The 21,795-nt window shown below is 28.0% G+C and overlaps 2 protein-coding genes and 1 long non-coding RNA gene across 3 annotated transcripts; 1 reads left to right on the top strand and 2 right to left on the bottom strand.

Annotated features, from left to right (window-relative positions):
* Nucleotides 1-4,663: 4,663 nt before the first annotated feature.
* LOC119672258 (UDP-sugar transporter UST74c-like) lies at nt 4,664-6,475 on the bottom strand. Its single transcript, XM_038083268.1, has 2 exons — nt 6,131-6,475; nt 4,664-6,077 (listed from the first exon to the last, which is right to left on the bottom strand). Exon 2 carries the CDS (start codon nt 5,946-5,948, stop codon nt 4,899-4,901), a length of 1,050 nt encoding a protein of 349 aa, XP_037939196.1. The 5' UTR covers nt 5,949-6,077; nt 6,131-6,475; the 3' UTR covers nt 4,664-4,898.
* Nucleotides 6,476-7,875: 1,400 nt separating this feature from the next.
* LOC119667778 lies at nt 7,876-12,620 on the top strand. Its single transcript, XM_038077090.1, has 6 exons — nt 7,876-8,158; nt 8,221-8,365; nt 8,428-8,487; nt 10,535-10,597; nt 10,945-12,140; nt 12,205-12,620. The coding sequence occupies exons 1-6, from the start codon at nt 7,958-7,960 to the stop codon at nt 12,433-12,435; spliced, it is 1,896 nt and encodes a 631-aa protein (XP_037933018.1). The 5' UTR covers nt 7,876-7,957; the 3' UTR covers nt 12,436-12,620.
* A 3,762-nt stretch (nt 12,621-16,382) lies between these two features.
* LOC119672182 lies at nt 16,383-17,279 on the bottom strand. Its single transcript, XR_005251872.1, has 3 exons — nt 16,942-17,279; nt 16,484-16,803; nt 16,383-16,427 (listed from the first exon to the last, which is right to left on the bottom strand). It is a non-coding gene; the product is annotated as an uncharacterized LOC119672182 (long non-coding RNA).
* Nucleotides 17,280-21,795: the final 4,516 nt, after the last annotated feature.

Below are 21,795 nucleotides of genomic sequence, written 5' to 3'. Positions count from 1 at the left end.
AAAGAGAAATTAATTAGAATAATTAAATTAGAATTTTTTTAAATATAAAAATTTGATTTCTATAAAGTAATAAAATTATTAAAATTCAAAAACTTTTACCGCAGATTTGTTAACATAAACAGATTTATAATAGAATATATCACTCTACATATTAATTAATATTTAATATATGAATAATTATAATGATATTAATTCAAACTCACTTAGTACTTTAACTTCTCCTTACCTTTCTATGCTGATTGTGCAGAGGTAAATCTCATTACTTGATCTTAGAGACTTGATCTGAGTAATATATCGATAAGTATTTTTTTCATTTTTCCTACAACTTCGATAACATAAGTAATTATTGCCAATAGCTATAGAAGTGATATAAATCAAACAATTGATTTATTCTGTTCTAATTGTGGTTGAATTATACTACCCATCCAAGAATCTTCGTTTATTATATTTTGTATTATTTTGTTTTCGTAGAATTCAGAACAGTCAATTAAAAAAAAACAGGTTGTTTTTTCTGTAAAAAATATTTTTACCTTTTTAGTCTCATCTACGCTATCTATGAGGTTTAACCGTATATTGGTATAAATAGATTGGTATAAATTAGATTATTTTTATTATTATTATTAAGATGTTTTAGCATTACATTAATTAGAGGTAAATTAAGAACTTAGTCTATTTACATAGAATTTCCACAAATCCCGATTTCTAGCTATATCTTCTAACTCATTAAATGTTTTATTCGTTTCCTTATTAACGCTTCTACGCCATGTCATCTTGTGGAGTTCTCTGTTTCTTGTACCTTAGGGGTTCTATTGTAGGGTTACATGTACTATTTCGTTTGCATTCTTCCGAAGAGTATGTCCAATCCACTTGTATTTCTTGCGCACTATATCTTTCACAAGAGGGATTTGTTTAGATATTTGCCAAAAACGAGTATTAGTAAAATGATGTTATATTCCATTATAATTTATCAAAATCGGTGGAATAAATTGCAAGTACATAGGTTCAATAGAAATATATATACATATATTGCAAATTGTTAACAGACACGTGAAATACCGAATGTCAAAAAAAATTTCTAATCAAATAAAGTTTTAACAGTTTTTTTTTTAAGTACGCCTGCAGAGGTGGGGAACCCCAATATATATGAGTCATAGGTTATAATCAAATGATAGTAGTATCGAATGCTCAATAACTTTTTATCAAACAGGTAAGAATATAAGCAACAGAAATCGAATGGTTTGTTTTGGTTTGGTTTGAGCTTAAATTCTTTTTATATACACAATTTTATTACCAGAATATAATAATTTCAATATATTTTAAATAAATTTTGCAAATTTGAAACGATAAGGAGTTTTTTCTAAATATTTTTTCTACAATGTTGTAAGTATATCTTAAAAATAAAATAATAATTTTGCTCGGGTCATTAACTTTAATAAGTGCACTGCACTGTTATCACTACACGTCCCAGAACTATATGACTTCCAATACCTTTTGTAGCCCGAACCGCCATTACATGATTATAAAAATAATATTAGTAAATGGGATTTACCTGAACAGAGTTCATATGAATATCATTCTTTTTTCTTAAATTATTAGTTTCTGATATTTGAATATTTTTTATAGTGAGCGCTTCATGATAAAATTCACATATGTAATCCTTCCTGATGAGCGTTCAAATATTTCACAGATATAAAAATAAATACCGTACGGCTATCACTAAACCCATTTATGTTATTGAAGAATCTAAAGAGGTTTTATATCTTTTTTGCACATCAATAAAATAAGAAACCCAATAGAAACCTGTAAATGTATAACCAAAAATAACCATTCAAATAAAGCCGAAAAAATATTAAAATATATTTAGTATATGTATATCAGAATATAGTAAGATATATAGTAACAATATATAAACTATAGTACACAATAAAAATAGAATATAGTAGGAAAACAAAATGATATATCATGTCATTTTGTAATCAACTCAGCAGTTATTATTAAGATATCCCAAGTTTGTCTTTCTGCTTTAAGATTTTTTTGCTTACTATAATTTGCTTACTATAAAAATTTTATTAAATTTTAATTTTATTGAAAAACTACGTAATTTTTGCATAAATTAAAATTTTTTTTTTTAGTCAAGCAGAAGTTGAGTCAGCTAGTATTTTTACGGCAGTAGTGTTTAGTGTAAGTCATGGTTAAGTTTATAGATTCTAGAATACAACAAACTGAATTATACATATAAAAATGAATTATTTAAAAAATTTTTACTGCTATACGTAAAGTTAACTTTAGAATAAATTTTATATATTTTTAAGTGATACACTTTACATCAATGCTTATAAGGACGCTAGAATCCTTAATATCGTTAACTGAAAGACATTAAAGAAAGAAAAGCAGGTCGGTAAAAAAACAAGTCTTAAAGAAAACAGATCAGAAAGAAAACAAGTTAGAAAGAAATAAGTTAGAAAGAAAACAAGTTAGAAAGAAATGTCTTAAAGAATGCAGCTCTTAAAGAAGGTAGTCTTTGAAGATTGTAAGTCTTAAGGAAGGTAGTGTTTGAAGAGTGCAAGTCTTGAAGAAGATAGTCTTTGAAGAGTACAAGTCTTAAAGAAGGTAGCCTTTGAAAAATTTTAGTAAATGTAGTTAAGATAGCACGCTGTAATATAATATTTTATGAGAAAAAGAATTCAAGTCTTTTTGTTTTTATATATAGAAAAATGAAGTTTTGTTAATTTTATCCCAATAAATTTTTCATATTTTTTTTTTAATTTTTAACGTCAATTTTAACGAAAGGAACTAATATATGTTAATATATGTTAAACTATTGTTTTCAATAGAGATATTTATTATTTTAATTAGTTGAATTTTCGACTGACTTTACAGCTGTTTCAAGTATTGCTAAATACCCATCATCAGTGGTCTTGGAATTATTTCTAATATCTATTTATTCGTAAATAATTTTTTGAGTTCAACCCTACAAGTACCAAGGGTTGAACTCGTACCCGTAATTTGAAGATGAGAATCAGTGTTCATTAGCCATCTGACGTAAAGCCGTACTTGGCTTGTATGTTCTAATTTGGAGTTTTTGTTGATTTGCCGTAAAAGTTCATTACTGTGTTATATTAAAACCAATCATAAACCAGCTGTAGAATAATTAAATTAACTAATATTTTTTTATATTTTTTTTGGTATGTTAAGTAAAATTATAAAATAATAATTTCGTCTTGGTTATTAAATCGAAGGATTTCAATAATAAAAAGCAATTAGTTTATTCTAGGAAAACTAAATACATTTCACCAACTAGCTTTGTAACATTTTTCCATCTTCTCTATTAAGCAAAATAAAAACGTAAATTTTATAGTAATATAACGCTCTGAGCTAGACCATAACCACTATATATTATATTGTCAAACCCCAATTTATACAGATGCTATTCGAATACAATGGAGAGATATTGCTGAGTATGATAAGTCACTAAAATAAATTTGTGGACAAACACTTGGCTAATGGACTTATAAAATATAATGGACTTTTTGGTTAAATAATTTTGAAGACAGGATATTTGAATACATCTTGATTGCTGCAATACAGTTCTTTGTTAAACTGATATTTTTTTGATACATGATAGGTAACACCAATAATACGCATTGATATATTTAATTCTAGTCTGTAATACACACACAACAGTAAATACAATAGAGTCTCAATATAATAAAAGATATTGTGACAAGACCTTTCCTTATTTACAATGTATTTTATATGCAGCATTCGTTATAGAATTTTTGCTTGATATAACAAATATCGTCTTGACTCTTTTGCGAGTTAGTGCTTTTAATTGTACATTCTGAAAAGAGTTTGTTGTATAGGGTTTTTGTCAAGGCGTTAGCTTGTAATAAACAAAAAGCTAAGACACAAATCGAGACCAGAACTAAATATTTAATTTGATATCATCATCTCTGCCCACACATTATAAAGAACTTCAATGACTTCAATGACGTTAATAAAAATTAAGATGCCTCCACACTAACATCATTAGCTCTGATTACAGTGTATTCAAAACGTAGCTTGTATTACTATGATCTGTAGACACTTGTACCAACAACCAACTACCGTCCACGACTTTCATCTGGGACCTAAAAAAACATCATCTGTCTGCTATAACAACAACAACGAGAATATAAATGGATTCATTATATATATTAATGAACTACAATTTAGGCACATTTTTCTATTCTGACAGAAAATTCACATTTTTTTATTAATGAAACCACCAAATTAATATATATAAAATTATTTATTTATAATATTAAGCTTTAGAAGCTAAAGAAATTATCATTAAAACTATTTCAGTATTAATACATCTCGAAATATATATAATCTATATGTACAATAAAAACGCGCATATAACAATATACATACATTTACATTAAACTATTTTTATTATCAGCAAATTGTTTGAAACTATTTTAATATTTACTTAAATTGCTACTTTAAAAATTGTAGTATTATGACACATTAAAAATTATGTATTTGCAATTATAAAATGGAAATAAATGAAGAGGACATTGTTTTCGTACATAAAATATTTTACATCATTTTTTTAAATAAACATAAGTATATACATTGATATATACACATTCATATATATATAAATATATGGCTTTGGTACATTTTTTTTTGTAGAGTAAATAATTAATAATACAAAAATAAGTAAATTCATTGCATTTTATAGTACATGATAATGCACATTTTTAACTACTTCGAAACACTAATAAATAAAATAATTAATTATACTTATACAGACTTATGTTAAAACGTTTAAACATTATAACTAAACAAAATAATTAAGTTAATTTTGTCAAATTTTATTCATTCATTTTTTTTTTGAATATGAATTTGTGTTATACAGCTTCTCCTTTCGTTGTCGGTATTAGTTGTTCCTTGTCAGGAGTTTGTTTTCGTCTGAACGTGACGTATGTATATAAAAGACTAGCGAAGACACTTATATTTATGCCAATGCAATTTAGCCACGAGAATACATAATCTCCACCGATAAACATACCCAAATATGTTACACAGATATTCTTTAGACAACCAACAATTGTCGTAGTCAACGCTGAATTGTACTGCGTGCATATAATGGTGCTGTACGATAAAATGAAGCCCATAAAACAACTCATCAAGAATTGTACCAAAAAGAAAGGATCGTTCCAGCTAGCAAATGCCATAGAACTCTTTAAATCTCCAGTAAAAATTGTGACTATAAATGCTGGCAAAAGCATAAACAATGAATTATAATACATAAGTCCATTTTTGCCAATTTCTGATGTATCCAACTTCTTTTTAACAAATACACCATTTGCAGCAGTAAAAGCATTTGTTATCATAACAAAAGTGTAGCCTTTCATATTGAAAGATAAATCATCAGATGCTGCGAGTAATGCACCTCCAATCATGGCATAGACACTTATCTGCACAGCAGTAGTTGGTCTTATACTAAGAATTTTCAACTCCAGCAACATTGTCATCAATATCGAGAAGCGTCGTAATGCAGCAAACATAGGCAAACTGAGTGCTTGTGTTCCTCCTAAACCGAACATCATATTTCCAAGAAATATTAATGGCAAAGGAAATATTTTCATAAATGTGTTTCGAGCTAACGGTGGATATGATATAAATTTTAAGCGTTTTCCTAAGCCAAGCACGACAACACTTGCCGTCAGTTGGCCTACACTTAAAAATAGGAACGATGGAAAATGATAGGACGTCAACACTGTCTTATTTACTACTGTTATCATGAATGATGCCATGCCATAGAAAAAGGCACTAGCAATTTTCTTAAAGTATAACGTGGGATCTTCATCTTTACGTGTGTCTTTTGGAAGTAGACTGCTTGTGCTCCCGTTCAATTGTATATCGAGTGAAGTGCTGCCGTTTGAAGTGCCTCCCATTATTTAACAAAACTTTTGATTTTTTTTTTTTTGTATATTTTACGAAAAGCCAATTTTAGCCGAAAAAAATAAATTATCGAGTTTTTATAGTCAGGAGTTTCGATTACTTTAACATTATTATCGTGAGCACTATAGAATATTACAAAAAATTACATTTCTTTCTTTTTTTTTTATTTACTCACGATGAAAATACATACGCGGCAACCACGACCAACTGCAGCCGATTTGACAGTCGATCGCTGACTGAAAGTTATCTGACAGTCATTTTGTCAAAACCACAGTTAAAATCTAGTTTTTGATTACTGATAAAATATACACGTAATTGTTGATATAACGCATACAAATATTATTTAATACTTAAAGCAAAATAAGTTAAATTTGTTTACCTTTAAATTTCTTATATAGAAAAGTATTGCACAAATAAAAAATTTTTAACTTTATATATTTTGTATGAAACGCGCAATCAGCTGCTTTCATTTAACAGGGTTGTTATAATATTTGCAACAATGCGGACTCTTATGAAGCTTCTGACATCCGTGACGTAATATAGTTTTTTATTTTGTTTAAGCTTGCTTTATGTTGAAATAAATATATTTTGTTATAATAATATACAATTTCTTCTTAGCATACTTTTAATGCAAAACATGCATTAAAACAATCTTAATTTTGTTTGTATTTCTGCTCATTTGGTTTTCCAAAAATTAAACTGATATTACTTTTCGAATTCATACAAAAATTTTATAGCCAAAATTATGATTTGCAAAATGTGATATAATTGTATAGCGATATAGGAAACAATTCTCAGTAATTTACTTAAAGCGAAGCAATATATTGTTGCATAGTTTCGCATTTGCATTTACGAGTTTAACTATAAAAACAAAACTTAAAAAAAAAAACGAGCTTATGTGACGTATTTACCAAACTAATCTGAATAACCAAAATTTTCAGTACATCTGCATATTATTTGTGTTGCGTTTGTTGCAATAAATGATTAAACTGTTTGTTAAACCATTAAACCATTTGTTATTTTTGAACTAAATAAAATATTTTATATTACTGCATTTCTTTAGATAATATGAACGTAATATATATAACTTATCATGTTTGATAGTAATCATAACGATGACAATCAGTCAATTACCAATAATTGACTGATAAACACATTTAATAAAATCGAACAATAGCTTTTCAAATTTATAATTTAAATTTATAAATTTTTTAATTTTATACAAATTTTTAAAATAAGTAATCAGTACATAAAATCTTTTGTAAATATATAAATATATATATATATATACACAAGCTTTTTATTTATTATATTATAAACTGAATAACTTTAAACAATTGAGTTGTCTATATCTGTATAAAATTTTAAAACTATACATTTTATATAGTAATAAATATAATAGTAATATATAGTTGAATATGAATAAATCCAGGTAAGAAAACAATCGATTTAAAACTTACTTTGTTAATTTACCGAGAAGTGTTATTTTGTATGATTATTTACCGAATATAACAACTGAAATATTTTTTTTTATTCTCACTTTAAATCATGAAAAACAGCTTATGTATTCATGAGCGAAATCATTTTAAAACTAAAATATATCAAATCTAAAAAAGTATAATTTAGTATATATTCGTTGATAAATAAATATAACACCGTTGTTATATAACAGAAATATTTGTGTTTATTTCGTATTGATTAGAAAGTACATATGTGTATTTCTAATTAGGACAGAAAAAAACTAAGCTAAATTTTTAACTAATCTTAATATTAATACAATCTCGAAACATTTTTTTAACGTAACCTATTTGATGTGTCAAAATTGTTTTATTACGTTATTCGTAACATTTTCAGATGTTTTCTTTAATTTTTATTAGGGATGGCAACCCTATTTTCAACTTAAAACTAACTTCAAAATCAGCTGACAATGTTTGTTGAATTTTAATACCATTTGTGTAAGTTATTTGTATTTTAGTTATAGTTTAGTGTATAAAGAAGCAACATGCAAAATTCCAAGAAGAAAACTAGCAATAAATTGATAAAAATACCGAAACCCATTAAAGTGAAAAAAGAAAAAACAGAGGAAGACCGTACTATACATACTATGGCGCACTTTATTGATGACCGACTGGAATTGGTAAAACAAATTTTTGGAACGCTAAAACCTAAGACAATAACAAATTTAGCACCGGAGTTTTTAAAGGTATATCACAATAATATCAAAATAATTAAAGTCTTACTATAAAATATTTATTAAAATTATAGAAAAAAAGTATGGAAGATATTGAAGAAGCATGTCTTAATGAATTGCTGTGCATATCTACAAAGCGTCTACTCTCAATTATAAATGCAAGTAAATGTCCAACTGATACAGAATCATCAAGTGATTCAGATGTTGAGCATAAAGAAGGTACAAACAATTTATTTTTAGTATTCATACAATTTTTGAATAATTATACTTTGTAATTATAGAACATATATCATTAGAAGAAATTTCTTCTGACAGTGAAATTGATGATTCAAAATCTACAGGTAAATGCCATTTTAATTTAATAATAATTTTTTATTAAGATTTATGTATATAAAAATATACTTTTACTTAATAAATATTTGTATAGTTAGCATACAATATTTTTGTTTTGTTAGAATTTTTTTTATTTAGAAAATTAGTTACATTTTCACTTTAACATTTACTTTGGAAATCAAAGACTATTTTAAATTTTGCACTCACAAAATTTTGTTTAAGAAAATTGATTAGATTTTCACTTTAACATTCACTTTGGAAATCGAAAACTATTATCAATTTTACACTCACAAAATTTTGTTAGTATAATAATATATAAATGCTTTATGAAAATTTAAATTGTTCGTATTTCTTGATTGGTGGCAAAAATGTTGCACGAAGTATAACACCATCCTCTCCTTCTCCTATTTCCTCTTCTTCTTCTTCTTCAGGTAATTTGGCAACTTCGATTGTTATTATGAAATCTCCTGTATGTAGTAAGTCCTTATTACGTGCATAGTCTATGCCATACTCCACAGCAGTAAAATCACATTTGTTCATTTCTTCCGTATACAAAAGCGGTTGAAGGTTTCGTCGTAGTTGTATAGCTCGAGCTAAACTGTGTTTTCTGCTAACATCAAATGGATCCGCTTCGTCTACTTGCATTACAACGAAAACTGGACAGTAAATTTCAACTCTACCTAAAGCTAGAGCTGCTGGTTCACATGTTGCGTGCACAAAAATAGCTTGACACTCCACTGAGCATATAGTGCGTATTATGAAATTCACAACTGTATCATATGCAGTTAGTATTTCTTTGACAATAGAACACTTATCTACAGTTATCTTACGATAATCATATAGAGGAAGTAGTTTTTTCACTATTAGCGGATATTTTTTGCAAGTAATACTTCGTTCTATAAATATGGTATCTATCTTCCACAAGAAGTAGTGATTTTCAAAGTTATTGAAATCAATACGACGTTCCATATGAATAGTACCGATAATTGGTTTACGTATTGATTTAGCGATCGGAATTACTTCATCAAAAACAAATCTTTGCATAGTATGACTTATACTGAACATATCAGGTATCCAAAGATAATCCAATTGTTTTAATATACCTCTGATATCACACATATTATCTCTTATGTATTCGAAATCTAGTACGCCAATTATGTTTAAGGCATATTCTTCGGGTATATAAGAACGTAAGATCATTAAATATTTTTTGTTACGTAATTTGGGTACAACTATATAATTAACATTGGCGTTTATAGCAATACCCAAATCTTCAGCAAACATATGTGGAATCTCATCAGCACTCAGGGTATAAGCAATACTTGGTAGCTCTACATCCATATAAGAGTGTAGCGGTCCTGCTACCTCCACTAGTATTGCTATCGTTTCAGTCAACTTTTTAACAATTGGCCCTTTTAAACTTGGTCCAATTTGTATTTCATCATTTAAACTTAATCTGCTTAAGTAAAATGATAAATTCGAAACATAAGCGATTTCTCTATATGAGCAGTATTTGTAACGTTCGTCAGAGGTTAAGCTAACTATTTCGCCACGTTTTAAGTGATCAGTGCAGTTATTACGCATACGTCCAGTAACACAATTCTCACCATTAATGGTAATAGCTAAACTTGTTACCAATAGTGAGGCAGTCTCACCTAACCTATATTGTTCAATCTGAATCTTAGTACGTTGAATCATTTGTTGGACATTCTCTGGCCTATTCCTGAATGCATCAAAATAAAAAGTACGTACACCAACCATAAGCAGACTATCTATTTGATCATTGGTAGTTTCGGTCTCTATTTCTGCAACAAGACCAAGTTTGTAGTAACGACGCTTGGTTTTGCGTCGCTTTATATATCCTCTGCGTCGATTTTCCTTATTGTAGACGTGACATGCTCTTGTGAAAGCTTGTAACTCATTTTCCACCGCAACACGTCCATCAAGAAAAACATCAAATTTAGGGCAGGGATTTGCGTATCTAATCGACATTTTGAATTACGATAATTTATATTATATCAAATTTTGAAGTTAATAAAGTTCTAATATTTGCAGTCAAAAAGAAAACGACAGGAACTAGGAATTTGACCACAAAAACATTACCCGAAGCTAATGAGAGTAAGTAGAATTTCAAATTTGATTGATGAAAATTTTAACAGTTTATATAAATATTTATTCAATATAAAATTTTGAGATTAACTCTTCTGAATTTTAAAAAATATGACAGTTATCTAGGATGACAACTGTCATTTGAAAGGGTTTTCTATTAAACCAACATTTTTGCTTTAAAAGTAAGCGGTGAAAATAAGCTCTTTAAAATAAATAATGATTATATATCAGGCAAAGCGTTTTGGTGAGCTTATTTGCTTGGTTTTAAGTATTTTAGATTTGTGGCTTCTAATGCAAAATTTTATATCTTTATTAAGTTTTAGTAAAGTACATGAAAAGTTTTAATTCTTTTATAGATCAAGGACAAATCAGTGTCTTGGAATTGTTAGAATTGCAAGCACGTGCAAGGGCAATACGTTCGCAGTTAGCTTTAGAGCCCGTTACAAAAATCGAAGTTAATTCCGAGGATGAGTCTGAAACTGAAGCTACTAAAAGCAAATCCAATGAACGGTTAGTTAATCGTATTGAACGTAAAAGAAAATCAAGTGGTTCCAGCAACTCTCAGCATTCAAATAGCTCATCGGTTACAGCAACATCATCTAAAAAGTCTAAATCCAACGGTAACGCTGTAGCGAATGATGTTGAAAATACTGATGGCAGAGCACAGGGGTCCAGCACAAAAATCAAATTGAAACGTAACTATAGAACACAAGTAATGGAAAATGTGGAAAAGGAAAAGGAAAATGCTACCAATGGAAAATCTTTTGAAAAGAAATCATTTGGTAATAGTGAATTAAAGAAAGAACGCCGTTCACGTTCAATATCTCCTGATGTAATTCCCATTGTTGCTGAACCAGAAACATTGCTTATAAGTGATAGTTCCGATTTAGAAACTGATAAACCTGATAATCGCGTTAATAATGATGATGAAGGGAAGCAAGAAATAAACAAAAAAGTAAATGAAGTAGATGCTGAAATAGAAGAAGGTGAAATTACAGAAGGTGAAACTGAAAATCCTAAACAAGTTGCAGTAAAAGAAACTCTAAGTTGTACTGAAGATCAGTCAGTAGAGCTTACTACAGCAATTAATCAGAATACAAATCTTATCGTGGATCTACAAACAGTTGTAGATGACGAAATCGACACAGACAAGGTGCAAATCATCGCTGATGAGGAGCCAGAACTTACTAAAAATAATGGTCTAACAGAAAATGATGTTAGAAGTGAACAAAATTATGAAGAATCCATTGCTGAGAAGTCAGCAGAGACAACAAATGAATCATTAGAATATTCAAAATCGTCAAGCAAAAGTTGTAAGATCGAAAATGTTGATACCGATGAAGATGATCAAAATGATGATATTATATCCATAGAGGGTGGCGATTTAGAAACCGAAATGATTGAACATTTAGATGAGGATATAAAACCGCAACTGATATTTGTAAATGATTGTAAATCGGTTGATGTAGACAAATCAAAGGATGAGCAAAAGGATATGGATATAATATCTCTTGATTCAAGTGGTGATGAAAGAGATAAAGGTTCAGAAGAAGTAAGTGCATTCTTTTAGTAAAATAATTTATAAACCATATATATAACCTAAGTGTATATTACAGTCTTGGCACTCACGGTATTTACAAAGTTCCAAAGTCAGTAAAGTGCTTGCTGAATCACGTTTAGGCAAAAGAGTGCGTGACAAAATAAAGAAATCAAAGCGTTCTAAAAGGGATTCCCAAAAAGAAGAGGCTGACAAAACTGTTACAAAGTCAACATTCACGTCGAAACACGAAGATGGGTCGGTAGAGCAATACAAGGAGCTGCTAGAAATACGACAACGTAAGACTTGAGTACAATAAATGAAGTCAATATTTCAAATTGCTTTCGCTGTGCAAAGCAATTTCACTCAAACCATTTTAATGTCGAGCATAAAAAACATTTTCAAAAACTATACTCTATACGATTCATAGAGTTTTGCGTGTGCATTAAACTTTTTTAAAACAATAAAGTACAAAAAATCAAATTTCAACCCCATTTCATTGTTATTTGTAGCAAATCATTTTTGGCTTTATTAAAAACTATAAAAATAAAACGCACAAAAATTTGAATATTTCGTGCTCACAGCAAATTTAAGTTCAGTATTTTAAAAAAAGAAACGCAAATGTTTTACCATTTCCGGAATTCATTTAAATGACATTTGGCTTGAACGTTAGCTAAACTATGACATTGATGTTAATATATTAAAAAAAAATATATTTAATTAAATGGTAGAAAGAGCTCCTTAAAATTTCATTAGAATTTCTTTAATATTCGCTAAATGAGTTGCAAGTCCTATTTTACTTTCTGTATTTTGCCTTGTCATAAACTTTGTTAATTGCAGAATATATTAAATATTTTTGTTTTTTTGGTTCAAATAAATCAATAATTAGTGAAAAATAAAATTTTAAATATATTTTACCATAATTTAGTCAAGCAGCGGTAAAGCCAATTACCTCGTATCTCATTTCTTCCAACAATGTATTAAGAATCTAAAAAGCAACAAAGGGATTAGCCGCAAATAGACAGTTGCATATCTATTAGATACCAGGTCAAGTATGGAAGAAAACGCAATAGTAGATGTTCGATTGGATTTTGAATAAGAATATTATATGCAGAAACCTCTCAAAAATCTACGTTATGATAAAAAATATGAACCGGTGAGTAATGGAGAAATGCTAGCTTAAACACCTGCAAAATGGCAAAAGTTACGATCACATCAAATATCTTTTAAATTAATCTCCTACATTGTCAAAATACGCTTCAAATAATTGTGAGCTTCATGATTTAAAAAGGCGAAAGCTGTTTCAGAGATGGGGCTTCAAGTACTTTTTAGATTCGCTAAAAGCGTTGACATCTTACATGATACTTACTATAAATCTACATACGATTTAATATCATCTAGTATCATTACAGATCAATAGGTATAAGTGTGGCTCATGACCTACCATAAATCTAGATAAAATTTAATATTAACTGGTATCACTACAGACCAATAGATCTATATGTGGCTTATGCAGAGCTAGCTTAATCTGACCGAATTTATTACGTTTCATAATATTTACAATCGATGACAAATTCAATTTAATCAAAGGTTTTCGTCACAAAAATAGAAAAACAAAACTATAATGTGTATTGTTCCTTTATGTGAAATTCATAGGATTGTAACTAGAGACATATACAGAGATCTCATTCAGAGGATGATTGAAAGAAAAAAATCCATTATATCTAGTGTAAAGTATTCCGAAATTTTTTAGAGAGAGAATGAGGTTTTAATCCAAATCGATGCTGCACTGATTGTAATGTATTATTATTATTATATAATGTTCCAAAAGTACTTACAGTTTGATAGTTTATCAGACTGTTCATCGGTGTAGAGGAAAGACCTATTATATTACCTAAAACGGGATGGATTTAGTCTTCACTCTTCTATACTAGGGTTTCTGCAATGAATGTGGTAGCACAACAGCAAAAATCGCTAATTGAGGTACATGGACGTTATCTAATGGACTGTCACCGCAACCAACCAATATACAGTTAGAAATTGATTGCATATCTAAGAACTAACACCCCTATTCTGAATCACATGGGAATGGGAGTTTTTTTCTCTATTTTGCAAAATTTTTCCCAAGCGAATTCTGTAGGAGATAAGTTAAAAGAGAGTTAAAAAGAGTTTAATTTAATATGTAAGTAACTTATAATGATGAGATTTTTCAATATATTTTAATAAAATTATCATAATAAAATTATTATTATAATAAAATTATTATTATAATAGAATTAATATTTTTAAATTTTTATTTTTTTATTTTATCCACAAGAGTTGATCAATTTTTCGAACATATTTTAATAAAATTATTATAATAAATTTAATATATTTAATTTTTAATTAAATATATTTTATTAAATGTGTTAACTTTTCAAAAATGTTGTTTTTAAGATTTTATTTTCACCGATATTTCGACAATAATCTATAGTCATCGTCATTGATGCCCTTGAAAACACAAAATTATTTAGAAAATTTTTGATCATTAAAATAAAAAATTACTAATATAATTTTATAATATTTTTATTTTTTTTTTATCCATACGGGTTTTTTCCACAAATTAAAGCGTTAACTATTGTTATTTAAAACAATAGAATAATAAAAGGAACCCAAATTCTACAATGAATGGGACTCCCTGAATAAGTTAAAACAATCTTTTGTAATTATGCGCAGGTATTGAAGCTATCGTTTTTCTTGTACCATCTGCTCACATCATAAACTATTATAACAGTTAATTATTTGAAGGACATTTTTATCCTAATTATATATTTAATTAATTTAGGTCGATACTTAGAAATAGAGGAACTCAAACGTCAGTTAAAACATTGATAATTGCAATTAATAAATAAAATATTTTAAATTTTTGGGAATTCAATAAAACACATTTGAAAATTTTATTGTTCCCAAAACAGCTTTCTCCCAAGCAATCCAGAATAAGGGAGTTCTATTCGATGGAATAACGACGGAAGAGGGATACTTATTCTCTGGGAGTATTTAGAATAGGGATGTTAGTCTTTCTACAAAAAATTTCCAGTTGTCTCTATTCCGTACCATGAATCTAGGCGCGTTAAACAATTTGGATGAATACTGTTCACCTCCATGTTGTCTTTGAACATCGTCCTCTTGTTCCAACCAGGTTTCATTCTAAGGTCGAAGAAGCTATACTCCCCGTGATAATCATGTATAGCTTTAATTATTATATAGTTAGACATTTCAAATATTTTTGAATATATTTTCAGATGCTGTTGGTGCGTCTTGGTAATGCTAATGCAGTATATATTAACCTATTAACTTTAAAAAAAAAACATGAATCTCAATAACTGGATCTTTCGATAGTTTTAGTTTTTTTACTTAAAGGCAATGAATGAAATGAAAAAAATATTGCTATAATCATCCTATTATTTTTATTAGTTAACTATTACAGTGTTCTGCAGTTAATGGATTAAATTGTAAACTTGATCTTCACCAAAATATTAAAGATTTCAATTGAAAAGATACAGTTTCTGATAAACGTGCGAATGAAAAATAATTGCTTCAAATAAACATTGAATATTGAATTTATACATAAAACTAGATACTGATAATGACTACATTCCTCTATCCTCTATATATTCGCCTACTCCAATGATTCGCTCACACATGATTTGCTAGCAAAGACATAACTAGATGTAAACTTAGAGAATGGGGCTTTGGTATATCTACTCATGTATGACAGAAACAGTTACTTTAGCATGAGCTCTTTAGTTTCCTCATCAATTATTGCTTATATTCAAACTGCTACTATACCAGTTAAGTATTAATAATAGACTTATAACAAAAAGTGTTTTAATGTTAATTTTTTTTTGTCAAGAGTGATGCGTCTTTATGACAAAAAGAAACTATTTAAAAGTTTGACAGATTCGAATAGCAAAGAAAAGACTTGGACAAAAATTTATTTAATTTATTAAAATTTAGCTGACCATACAACGCTGTTTCGAGTATTGCCAAGTATCTATTGTCAGTTGTCTTAGAATACATTCGAATTTCTTAAATAGTTTATAGTTTATACGGACTATATACAGAAATGAATAAATACAATTTTAATTTTATTGGCAATTCATTTAATAAAAAGGCAATTTCATTCAAATTTTCAATATCAAATCAAATTCAAATGAAATTTCATTCTGTTATAGAATTAAATACTTGCCCGATGTATTTAATCCATTTTTCTAATGTATTGATCTCCAAAAATATGTTTATACCAAATAATTAGTTAAATACCTAAAATATAAGTACATGATTAGAGTATATATAAATTTTATATCAGTACAAATTACGTTTCGTCTCTTGTTTACTCATTTCCAATCATTAGTGATATGGTTCTTCTCTATTTCAATATAAATACCAGTCTAAATTATGCCATAACCTGGGTATATATTTGTCTATTTTATTAATATCTTTCCTCCTAAAGTTTGTTACGTTCCGTAAAAATCGTTTCTTACAGGAAGACAAATGTCATGATTGCATGCGAGAATAATTAGAGATTTTTAACTGCGTTTCTTTTTCAGAGACCTTTCGCTATGAATAGAAAATTATCCACTCTCATAACATTTTTCTTTTTCTTTTACGAATCATTTTTGAACTTTACGGGTTAATCCTAGAAACCATCGTGTATGTTAATGCTTCTATATATGTTTTCAAAGGTTTTTTTTTGTTAAATTTAATTAATTTCAAGTTTTTTAAAAAAAAAAACCAATTTGAAACAGCCATAATATAAGCAAATATCACAACCTACCTGGTTTATGTGTACTAGCTAATTTCCTTCTTCAAAATGAGCTAAGCTATAATTTTGGAACAGCGGTATTTGAGTTTACTGCAGACTTTACACATGCATACGGTATTCACATCTGAATTATAGCTCTCATTTGTTTGTTTCATACCCTCATAATAAAGTCCACGTATAATCTGTGTTCCCAAAAATAAAAATAAGCCAAATATACCCAATATTAGCAGATACGGAGCTGTTATAGTTTCGTTAGGAAAATCAAACATTTTCGAATTCCTTTAATTTTATATTATCTACACACGATATGAATTTTGATAATTTTGAGTAAAGAAGCCGGATTTATTATTTTTACTTTAAAATTTTTTTAATATATTAAAATTTGATTTTATTTTTATATGTATATTATTTTATGTAGCAAAATTTAAATACTCAATGCTGATGTTATTCTTTTCTATTTATGAATAAATACAAACACGTTGGTTGAAATAGCTAGAATTGGTTATTGATTAGCTTATCACGGGTATTATATAGATTCCTAGACATATGGTGGCCCATTTAGTTGCTATTTCGAAATCTTATAACATAATCCTAACACATAAAACGTAAGACGCTCCGCAAGAGAATCTTTAATAAAACCTAAGATGCTCTTTAAAAGAAGCTCTATCAGCTGACTAGAAGTTCTATATAAAGTAAATCGCTAGCATATATAACATACTTTGTGTATGTGCTGCATAATAATTAATCAGAAATAAAACACTTTTCTCATATCCTCCACAGCTACAACGAGGGACTATTAAATCTCATTTTGGACTGCCCTGATTTAAATGTTTCGAATATATTCCAAAGGTAGCTTATTTGCTTAACTTATCTATTTTGTAATCACCTCCAATATAGCTGTAAATTAAAACATAGAGAAAATATATATTGAGCAGTACATTTTGTGATAGTAGATAACCTGATTATTCAGATGTTGCAAATATATTTTAAATGCAGCTTATCTGTTTAAGTTATCTACTCTGTATACGCCTACGATATATCTGTAACTGTGAACACAGAGTAGATAAACATTATACCACTTTGCGATCTAAAGTGGTCAAAAATCATCCTTGAAAGTAGCTAAAATGTTTCTTATCCATATTAAGGCATGTCAGATAATAAAAATTAGACTAATCTTATTTTTAAAGTTGATCAAGCAAGCAAAATTCTATATGAAACTAAATTAACCATCGCGTTTTGCACAGCACACAGCAAATTTAATACATTTTATAAATTATTAAGTTCTTACTTTCTTTTTTAAAATGTATCCTCTATCGTCTCTGGGATCATATGATCTTAAAAATCCCCTTTATGCATAATTATTTTAGAGCTATAATTTATCTGTCGTTTCATAAATATAGTCAGCAAATATGGATACAATTTCAGCAACTACTCTAGATTTTATTATAATTATATTTAACAACAACATCGCCACAATAAAATTAAGTTATTAAATGTTATTAATATTGAATTTTTAATGTGGCCCAGTCGTTGATTTCCAACCTACCAACGTAGCAAGGTCGGTAACGCTGATTCCCAGTCTACCAATTTTGCCAAGTCGGTAACGTTAGATACCCTTCATAACACTAATCGGGTTTTCCTATTTCAGGAATTATATTATTTTTAATATTTATAATTGTGATTAATTTTGTTAGTTAATAAGTCATAAATATATTGTAAAAATAAAAGTAAGTAATAAATAAATTAAACTAAAAATTGTCGGTCTTTGAAATTTATATTACGAGAAGATTCAGGGTTACAAAGAAATATTCTTGTAACAACCCTGGGGGACAGTGAGCTATCCCAGCTATCAACGGCCGCGAATAGGTTCATTACAGACCATTGGGTCAGTATAAATAATGAAGAAGGGATGTAAATTTGTTGAATTCCCGAAAAGTTATTTAAAACATGTGTTGATAGTACATAGTACCTTCATGCATATTTATTTTAGAGTTATAATATATTGTTGTTTCATATATAGTTAGCAAATATGGATACATATTACTCTAGATTTTAAGCCCAATAAGGTCAACATGAAGAGTACAAGAGAAGGGACGTAAATTTGTTGAATTCTCGAAGTTATGTAGAACATATGTTCATAGTACATCATCATAGTATAAGCCATACAAGATTCTTGATCGACAGTTTTGGTTTAATTTGAATTATTTTCAGATTTTAGTCATATTTTGGAGCCTTATTTTCTTTAAGTGATTTTGAGTTTATAATAATATTGGTTGTGGATTTGTATGCAAACACCAATTATGATACTTTTAAATTTTACCATCATATATTTTAGATTTTTTAGTAATCTAATAAGTGCTATAATAGCACTATTAAAGTGTTATAATGATTAAGGTGTTTATTATTTAAAACCTTTTAAGTTAATAATTATGAAAAATAATTACTGATCGAACATTAGACTTCTTAATAATCTTTTTCTAGTCACTTCTATTTTTGTTTATGGTTATTTTTTTCATGTGAAATATATATATATATATATAACTTAAATGTATCATATAGCAACAGTTTTATACACATATATTGAATAGAGAATATCTAATAACTGATAGAGATTATTTCGAAATTTGTTATAATATTTATTTTATCACAAGTACGGAAGTTACTTTTCTTAAAAAGAACTTTACTCGTAAAGTGGTCTCTAGTCCAAATTTACATAGCCGGAAAGCAACAATCATGCACAGTAATTCATTACAATTTGTCAATCAAAACTGATTTCAATATAATAAATTATATTCCTACACATATACACACTTACACATACAAGTGTACACATTTATAATAAGTGAAGTTGATTTACTTCTAAGGGGTAACTTTTGTTGGTAGTAAACATTAACTGTGAATTATTTCCTCTCTGAAGTTAATGTATGCGCATGGACTTTGCCTTTCAGATCTCTTTTCCTCTTTTCCGGAAAGAGGGTTTATTTATTTGTTTTGTTTTTTGAGAGAAAGAAAAATTTTTTAGATATTATTTCTATTATCATCAAGTGTTTGTAAATAATATTAAAAATGTTACAGTGGTGTAGATTATATACTTATAATATGGGTTTTACTTATAATATGGTTAACATATATTCGAAACATTTATTTAAAAGAAACATTTATGTAGTTCTTAAATAAATATAATAAAAAATAAACAATAAAAAAGATATAGAATAATTATATTCTATATATAGAATAATATAGATATAATAATATAGATATAGAATAGAATAATTATTCTTATGTTTTGACTACAATTCCCAGTAGAATTCGTATTTCTTATTTTATTAAATATTATTATATATTATTATGCGATATATATGTATAGTAATATATTAACTATATTTTCAGTTGTGTAATTTGAATTTTAATAATAAAATAATTATTAAACTTTGCAATATGTTTAGACGTCGCATGAGATACAACTACGTGATAGAACGGCTATCTGAACAACAAATTTATGAAGAAGCAGAGATTAAGTCGAGTTGGACATGTGATAAAAATGCTGGATATGAGATTACAGTTTAAGATTTATGAGAACGAAAAAGAACCAGCAGAAGTAGAGGGCGGCCAAGAAAACGATGAAAAACAGTGTGCAGTAGGACTTAGAAGAAATTAACATAAGAAATTGGAAAACAAAAGCAAAAGACAGAGAAGAATGGAAGACAGTTATTAAACAGGCTTAAGTTCTACATGGACTGTATAGTCACGGATGATGATGATATGTTTAGACGCGATGTATGAGGCGCATCGATATTTCGAAATAACCTCTATTAAATAATAGATGTTCTCTATTAAATATATATATATTTAATTGTTGCTATATGCTATCATTAATATTATATACTATATATATTAAAATAAAATAAAAAAAAAATATAATCACAATATTTATAATTATATATTTATAACTTATTTATCTCTATATTTTAAGAGATCGAGATAATGAGTTAAAATATTTGAAATGACCAGTAAACTGACTCCCATCACAGTGGAAATTTGCAACTATATAGTAGCAGATCTCTTTTGTTACAGTTGAAAGTGGTTATGGCGATATTGGGGAAATGGATTCAATCCGATATCCGAATGCTGTTATAAGCGGTTATATAAAATAAAGGAAAAAAAAAATTATTGTCATATATATAAGTGTTTATATAAATCATTAAATTTTAAATATTATTATATTATTTATTTCATTTATTTATTACTTGTCTGCAGACAAATTATTTCCCCATCGGAATGTAATATCAGTGGAGAAAATTATAATCGATCATTTTTGTTTTTAACACCATTTTGATTATATACTTTCACTTTAACATTCTGAATAAATAATGTCATATATATAAACTATTGCAGCGTATGGACATGTTTCAACTAAGAACGATTACTTGAAACTTATATTTAAATCATTATCATCTATTTCAAGTTGAGCGATCAATAACTGTGCTTGAAGTACAAGATTGAAGAGGGCACCACGAATCAGAGGCATCTGAAAAGTAATGCTGTGTCAATCCAGAACGCGTCAACGGGTTATTATGGACATTTAAGTAAGTAAGTAAATAAGAAAAAAGTGACGAAGTAACCGGAATCCAGTGGCGTAACTACAGGGAAGCAACTGGAAGCAACGCTTTCGGGCCCCCGAATTTAGGGGGCCCCACTATAAATTTTTGTATTCATTGTATTTCTTTTTAATAAATTCTCAAAAGTGGGACGAAACGTTTTTTGTTGGAATAACTTCATATTGCATTTTATAAAAGATACGTAAATTTTAAATTTAAAGTACATAATATGTCAATGTACAATATGTATGTACTTCAAATAAAATAT

This window comes from Teleopsis dalmanni, chromosome 1 (genome assembly GCF_002237135.1).
Source record: "Teleopsis dalmanni isolate 2A chromosome 1, ASM223713v2, whole genome shotgun sequence".
Classification (NCBI taxonomy): Eukaryota; Metazoa; Arthropoda; class Insecta; order Diptera; family Diopsidae; genus Teleopsis; species Teleopsis dalmanni.
This window is presented reverse-complemented; position numbering and strand designations above follow the sequence as displayed.